The sequence below is a fragment of the Montipora capricornis genome, chromosome 3 (genome assembly GCF_036669925.1).
Source record: "Montipora capricornis isolate CH-2021 chromosome 3, ASM3666992v2, whole genome shotgun sequence".
Taxonomy (NCBI): domain Eukaryota; kingdom Metazoa; phylum Cnidaria; class Anthozoa; order Scleractinia; family Acroporidae; genus Montipora; species Montipora capricornis.
The window spans coordinates 43,291,204-43,298,703 of record NC_090885.1 but is presented as its reverse complement, the minus strand read 5'-3'; the positions used below and the strand labels follow the sequence as shown (position 1 = coordinate 43,298,703).

Below are 7,500 nucleotides of genomic sequence, written 5' to 3'. Positions count from 1 at the left end.
AACTGATGGGCATGGCGGTCAAATACTTGAATCCGCTTCAAGATAAAACAGAGATTTGCCGAAAGCAAAATTGAATAATTCGGGCACATCCAGAAAAGATACCCGCCTTTTCGAGAAAGTTAAAAAGTTAACTTCCTTTTCCTTTTGATTCTTCCGTGCCTTTCACTTGGCAGCCGTTAACCGTCAAGTTGGCCACGTTCAAGGAAAGCAGGGCAAAAACAGGGGGAATTTTTCCATTTTACGGAAAACGCGTGAATTAAGGAGAATAATCTCGAGAAATTTCTAACTTTGCCATTTTTTCCACTATAACACGAAGGTAAAAGATGAACTGGGAAATTTGGTGCTGGTATCATCCGGGAAAAATCCCAAAAATACCCTAGGGATTTACCAGAAAAAGGCGGCTGCATATGCAGGTCTAGTATGGTACTGACTGAGGATGGCTAAGATCTTGTATTTTGCTGTTTTCGGAATCCAATTCTTAAAACGTATAATTGATGGGAACGATCACTGATCCGGAAGCTTTGCTAGGGACAGCAGGTTGTTTACGCAAAATGAAGAGGAAAACTAATAGGATAGCAAATGGTTTAGAACCAAGAGTCATATGGCTTGTGTTTTCACTAGGACAATTTTAGCTAGATAAAGTCAGAAAAGTCCTGAAATACAATGCCAACTGTTTTCAAAAGGAAAAACAACGGGTTTTCTCGCCTTTACGACAGAAACTCACGCAGAGTTTCCTACCTTGAAAGATGGTTTAACTTGTCCGTACAAATACCGCAGCCAATCGCACCGCGTGTAGTGACAGAAGCCTGCCAAACAATCTGGCAAATTTATTTTCCAGACGCTCGCCTCGTGGTTCTTTCGAAACAAAACCTTGTATGCTTGTAAACATGGCTGACGAATTGCAAAACATTTCCCAATTCTTTCGCCGTTTTACAATTCCTACGGACCCGCTGGATGCTCAGATCCCTCGTCCAGGGGCTTACCTGTTTCACAGCGTCGGCATGCACAATCAATTCCCGCATTACAGGCAACCAGCAGTTCTTCCACACCAAGTTCCTATTCCACATGCGTCACCCTCGACAAGCTCAGTCCCGAGCAGCGAAAGCGAAAGCACAACGAACGAAGAAAATCCACAGCCGGCGCCAGGAGCTACGAACAGGAACTGGACAGACGCGGAGACATGGTATTTACTTGAATTGTGGAGGGACAATATCCCAATCAGCAAGAAAAGAAACAGCACTGTGCGGGACGCTATCGGAAAGAAGCTCAATTCCATTTTTAAATACCACGGAATACCAAGCTACCGCACTGGTACGCAGTGTAAGGCGCGCATTAAATACCTTCAGGAGGAGTACAAACGAGTAAAGGACCACAATTCCCGAAGTGGAAACAACCGGGAATCGTTCGAATACTACGATGAGATCGATAAAATTTTGGGATCCAAGCCGAAAATCACGCCGAAAAAGTTGTTGAATGTGGTTTGGCTGAAGATGCCAACGGAACTGCAGTACGTTGGTGACTCTGAAGCTTCACCTGAATCAAATACTCCAGCAGATCCTGAAAGCGATACAGACGTGGAACAGGAGTTAGAAAAGAACTTAAAAGGAATCCCAAAACATTCCAAAAAAAGGAGCAAAGGAAAAGCGCCAGCCTTCGGATCTTGTGGAATTTTTACAAGAGAGTCAAAGTAAAGACCACGAGTTTTTGGAGCGCCTCGCCGACAAGAAGGCAGAGAGAGAGAGAGAGAGATCTTAAAAGTCAAAAACCTTAAGTTTGATGCTATAAAAGAAATAGCGAAAATTCTTAAAGGAGACAGTTAAAGAGATAACTGTGGACTTTCAGACACAAGTTTCTGTACATCAAGTACAAAGAGATTTAATGTTTATTATTGTTACTGTTGAACTTGTTTGAAGTGAACATCAAGTACATATATTTTTTTTATTATTGTTGCTGTTAAACTTGTTTGAAGTAAACTTCAAGCAAGTATATATATTCTCTTATTCGAAGTGAACATCAAGTACATAGATGTTTTATTGCCGTCACTGTTGATTTGAAGGGAACTTTTTCTGTCAAGTGTTGTTTACCCCCATTTTCCATTATTTCGTCTCAATTATAAAGTAGTAAAGACTTCAAAATTTTTTAATACTTGTTTACAATGAATTCAGAACTTAAGGAATGACACAATGAATGAACTAATCTTTGCAGGAAAAATGTCAAATGTCCGCATTGATATCATGGCCTGGCAGAGGCACTCTAGGAAATCCATTCCCATCACTGACTACATTAATTTCAGTGGGATCATTAACCTACAGGCAAATATTGTGTACTATGCAACAGGCAATAATTGTAGAGGACACTTTCTCCACTGATTCATCCAACTTATTCAGTATAGGCACCTCCACCTCCACTTCAACAGTCCAAATGCCTGCTCCACAACCACTCTTGCACTGCTCAATGATTTATTGAAATCTCTTTGGCTATCGGTCAGAGCTCTGGTCTTTCACATCCGTCGCAAAGTAATGCATCTTGGCGCGTTGTTACAACTTCCGAACATGTGACATGGTATTTATTGCGTTGATCTGTTTAACGTAGCTTATCGAGTTATGAGAGATGTTCTTGTGAACGAGTGGCGATATACTTATTTGCTGGTCTTCTTATAGTGGCAGTGCCGTCTTTGAAGGAACGAACGATTGTTGTTGTATACATATTTACAATATAAGGCGGATCAGAAAGTACCTCACCATCAATGCCGCACATACGCTTGTTCACTCCATTGTTATTGGCCGCTTAGACTATTGTAATAGTCTTCTTTATAAAGTTCCCGCGATACACATAAGTAAGTTACAACGCATCCAAAATAGTGCTGCCCGGCTCGTATGTTCAACTCCGAGGTTTAATCATATTACACCCGTCTTATTTTCTTTGCACTGGCTACCCGTTACTTACCGTATCGAGTTCAAAATAGGGAATTTTAGGCCCGTTTCAAACGTCGAACTTTTCATGTGCCGAATCTAATGCAAATGAGAAAATCTATTGTTTTCGCTCATTTGCATTAGATTCGGCACGTGAAAAGTTCGGCGTTTGAAACGGGCCTAAGATTTACAACGGCGACGGTCGACGAAAACGTCACCTCAAAATATAACTCTCCTTTATCATAAGTCTTTCGCGATTATTCAGTCTCTTTCACGTGCTACAATGTGGGCGAAGTATCGTAAAAATGAATTGGAACGAGCGTTTTCAGAGTTAAAATAGAGAATGAAAGATTCTCTGTTGCATGCTCACGTTGTCGTCAAACCTTCAAATTTGGTGATTTCACGTCGTCGTTATGCAGAGGACTGCTAAGATACTTGCTAAAATCCGTGCTGCACGTGCAGCACGATTATTTATGCTCTTTTAACCAATGATATTATTGCTTTGTGGCGTTGTCGTAGTCGTAGCCGTCGTCGTTTCTTAAATTCCCTAATATTAGTTTTAACGTTTAAAGCAATTTATCAACTGGCGCCGTCCTATATCTGTAATCTGGTTCGATTAAAGGATAAATATAAGTACCAGCTTCGTTCTTCTAAAGAACTACTATTACAGTTGCCCATAAAGAAAACAAAGAAAACTCTGGGAGACAGATCATTCCAAACAGCTGCCCCTGTATTGTGGAACAGCCTGCCTGCGAGTGTTAAAGACATCGATGACTTTTTGGTTTTTAAACGAACTATAAAGACTTATTTATTTAGGAAGGCTTTTGCCTGTTATTGTTAGATTGACTACTTTTAAAGTTATTAATTTCAAGTATTCTTAATTATATTTTATTGTAATTATTAGGAGTAGTTTTAGTTGTAAGGCGCATTTGATCATATTCAGATGTTAATTTGCGCCTAATAAGTAATAAACTATTATTACTATTATTATTATACCAATTTAAGTCAATTTAATATCATCGGGCGAATGATCTGTAGTTCCTGGCGAATAGCCGTCGGGCAAACAGGCTTTTGGGCGAAACATCCTTATACCGGTGCCACCTATCCCACGCGTTGGGGAATGCAGGATGTCGCCGTTTTCTATTGCAGGTAGTAGTGAGCTCATTGGTAGCACGCGAGCATCGTAAATACTTCGTGCACAGCCAGTACTCACATGCAAAAACTTGCCATTAACACCAGCAACTCCCTGCAAAACGATGCTGTGGACGCTTTTCCGATTAACATACTCGTTTGGGTCCTCTTTGGGCGCCCTGATTGGAATATGGGACCCATCAAGTGCGCCTACGACCTGAGGGAAACGGCTAATGTCCTGAAATTTCTGTATGGATTGCCTAGTTTCGGCCTCGGTCTTAGGAAATTTGATAAAATCGTTCGCTATTCGCAACGAGGCAGTGAAGAATTTGTCCTTTAAATTCATAGCAGTGCATCGATCGATTCTAAAGGTTAGCCCGACGGTTATATGAATTCCCAGTAGCTAATCTCCAAAGAGCAACGGCAACACGCTTCTCTACGGAGATAGCTTGGCGAAGAATTGTGTTCTGTCGTACCAGCTCAGGGCCAACGAGTCTCCAGGTGATCTGTTGACGTAACTCATAGGACTGGGGAGAAAAATTTTAACGCCGTATCCCACAACCGCGCGCGGGCATATTTTCGAATTCAACATGCCAGAAGTGAGGTTAGATCTCGTCGCGTCTGCTTGAATGTTCATTCAACAACAGGAAATGTGGTAGACACGTAATGATCTGTTGAGTTTTGGCAATGGAAACACTGCAGGGAGTTTGGAAACAACACCTAAGGCCGCGCGCGGTTGTGGGATATGGCGTTAAAATTTTTCTTCCCAGTCCCCCAAATTACGTCACCAGATCACCTGGCTACAAATGTGTTCAAAAGTATTTCTGCTCACTCTGAAGTGCTCGCGCCACAGATGATCTTGGTAACGATTTTTACAACGAGCTGTTCAAACCAAAACTGCGGCCTTGGCCTGGATAGACCCACATGGTCTTGCGCTTACGGCGATGTATGTTGTTTTGGCGTTGAATTGCCAGGATTACAATATTCTGTCGCATGCTCCGCATCTGCCGAGACATTAATCGCATCCTCTGAACGAAAGTCCTTCTCTTTCGCAAAAATATAACGAGAACCAGTACTAGTGACCTCATTAAAAGCGCTTCCTCTCCCGCCACATTTGAAAGTTGCGCGGATTTGTAATTTGAATCTTCCGAGTTATTAGTGGCTTAAAATTTCCCAGTAAAAACAGGTGTCATATTCAGCAAATTAATAGGCCTAGTGAAAACACAGCCATGAAAAATTAACGAAGAAAGATCGTCTGGGTAAGAGTAGTAATGCACGAGGACTGTTGTCGCGGTGACATTGAAGACTGGCATGATAGACAGCATTCAACTGCAATCACAGATTTCAAAACGGGTAATTTTAAATCATTGTTCTGGGAACACCTCTATTCCAATAGTTGAAAAATTGACTATGCAAAGTCTACCTCAACAGTCTTTTTCGATAAAAGCCGTGGAATTTCTTACAAGTTGACTTTTACAAAAACCTGAAAATTGTAGTTTATTTGTATAATTATTCATGATACATATAGTTGCTACTATTGTCAAGTGAAGCTAGTGCAGTCATGAACGCAATTTTAGCACTTGCGCATAGAAGCCTGTACAAATTCAGGACTTCAACGGGGTTTGAACTAGTGACCTCGCAATGCCGGTGCGATGCTCTAACTATCTGAGCTATAAAGCCACTCAGTGATGTTGGGAGTTTCACGTGATTTCATATCCGCAGTTCAATATCATTATGATTCACTTCATCTATCATTTCGTTCGTTAGATTTATTGTGTTGATAGTCTAGTGTTTTCAGCTGTGTTTGTAAGGAACAGTAGTTATATTTAAGTCAAGAAATGCATACAACATACTTCTAAAGACACACTTCCGAGAGAATCTTGTTTGAATAGTGTAGCAAATGCATTAAAGCACATCTTTGAAATCTGGAAAAAAGGTAAGCAGATCGTGCCTTAACAAATTAACAAAACGTATATAAGATAAAAATACAGTAGTGAATCTGCCTGACCTGGCCATGGAGGCTTTTATCATTCATTCTTGGTACCAGCACTGCCACCAAGTTTGTGTGGAAGTTAAAGTGAGGAAGAGATACCAGTAGATCACACATGCACTGGACTGCTACAAGCATCAGACCCTGTAAAATAGCAGCACTGTGGTAAATTTACTTATCAGAATAGACTGGATTTAAGCTTGGAGGGAAAAAAACCCTGAGATCACAATCAACTAGACGGTGATGATGCTGTGAAGATAGAAAAGCTTGGAATTAAACTTGAACTGAGAACAGTGGCTTAAAGAACCTTACTCACCCACTTTACATTGCGCGCCCACATTACTTCAGTCGCCATTTTCACGGGAAAATAAGTTATGTTTACTAGAATTTCAGTTTCTAATATTATTTGTGTATGACTTGCTCGTCGCAACATGTTGAACCATCTGCTGTTAGGATGGCAGCGAAGAGTACCGAAATTGGAAATGCCTTGATTAACGGCTGGAACGACTAGAATTAATGTATTATCATTTCTGGAAAATGAAGAAATAACTTCTTGGACTACAATGTAAGGAATCACGAAGGGCGAATCCACCGTGCGTTTCTTCCGCTCAGGCTGCCGGCACTAAACAAGGAGGCAAGGTAAGTCTTCAGAAAACATTTGAATCCGGATCTCCATCACAATCAGTCAAAAGCCTTTATCCATTTCATTTTCTCGCTGATAATAAAACTGCGTTTTGTGGAAGCAAACTTGTGTGTGACATTTTGATTCTTGGTCTGGAAAAGTTTAAAACTATGAGGTCATAAGGTCAGCTTGTGTAAATATTTACAGGAAGAAGAAATTGTTTTGGACTTAACACCCGTTTGAAGACTTAGGAAACTTGAAAAGGAAGAAATTCTAGGAACGAAGAATGAGAGCATTTCATCTAATGCTACAACTGTGTATTGCACGCGCCACACTGAAACTATCTTTAGTTTACTTTATACTCGCTTATCGATAACCCCTTGCATTGTTTAAAAAGTACCGCGCAAGCAGCGAATTAAAATATCTCGCCTCTTTGTTTCCATTGCGAACTACTTGGGTATAAAATAAATATGGGTTGCTTGCTTATTAATTGAGGTCCAGTTAAAAGTTCAAACAACTAATAAGTAACACGCGTAGAAACTGTATTTCCCTCTTGAATTCACTACGGTCGTAGCTCCACGCTTCATAGAAAAGCGCTCGAAATGGCAAGGTATTCTTCGAAGTGTTCCTTTACTTCCCTGACAAAATTGTAATAGTTTTTCTCGCGAGTGCAGAAATAGCTCAAACGATACTCACCCATATATGAAAGTAGACACTCTAAATTCCCGGATAACAACAACACCAAAGGCGCGCAAAGTAAAGTGGATGAGTAAGGATCTTTAAGGCCTGACTTGAATTTTTCTTTGGACAGCCAAAAATCCTTAACCCATTGATTTCTGAACCGC

At 40.7% G+C, this 7,500-nt stretch overlaps 1 protein-coding gene and 2 pseudogenes across 1 annotated transcript in view; 1 reads left to right on the top strand and 2 right to left on the bottom strand.

Moving 5' to 3' along the window:
- Positions 1-7,500, bottom strand: part of LOC138043230 (nucleolar complex protein 3 homolog) — a 34,153-nt gene that overhangs the window by 13,040 nt on the left and 13,613 nt on the right. Inside the window, exons 8-9 of the mRNA XM_068889391.1 lie at positions 6,052-6,177; positions 5,897-5,968 (exon numbers count right to left, since the gene is read on the bottom strand). Of these exons, the coding sequence (XP_068745492.1) occupies positions 5,897-5,968; positions 6,052-6,177 (198 nt within the window). The remainder of the gene's footprint in view (positions 1-5,896; positions 5,969-6,051; positions 6,178-7,500) is intronic.
- LOC138041823 (uncharacterized) lies at positions 690-1,755 on the top strand (annotated as a pseudogene).
- On the bottom strand, positions 3,844-5,791 carry LOC138041821 (uncharacterized; annotated as a pseudogene).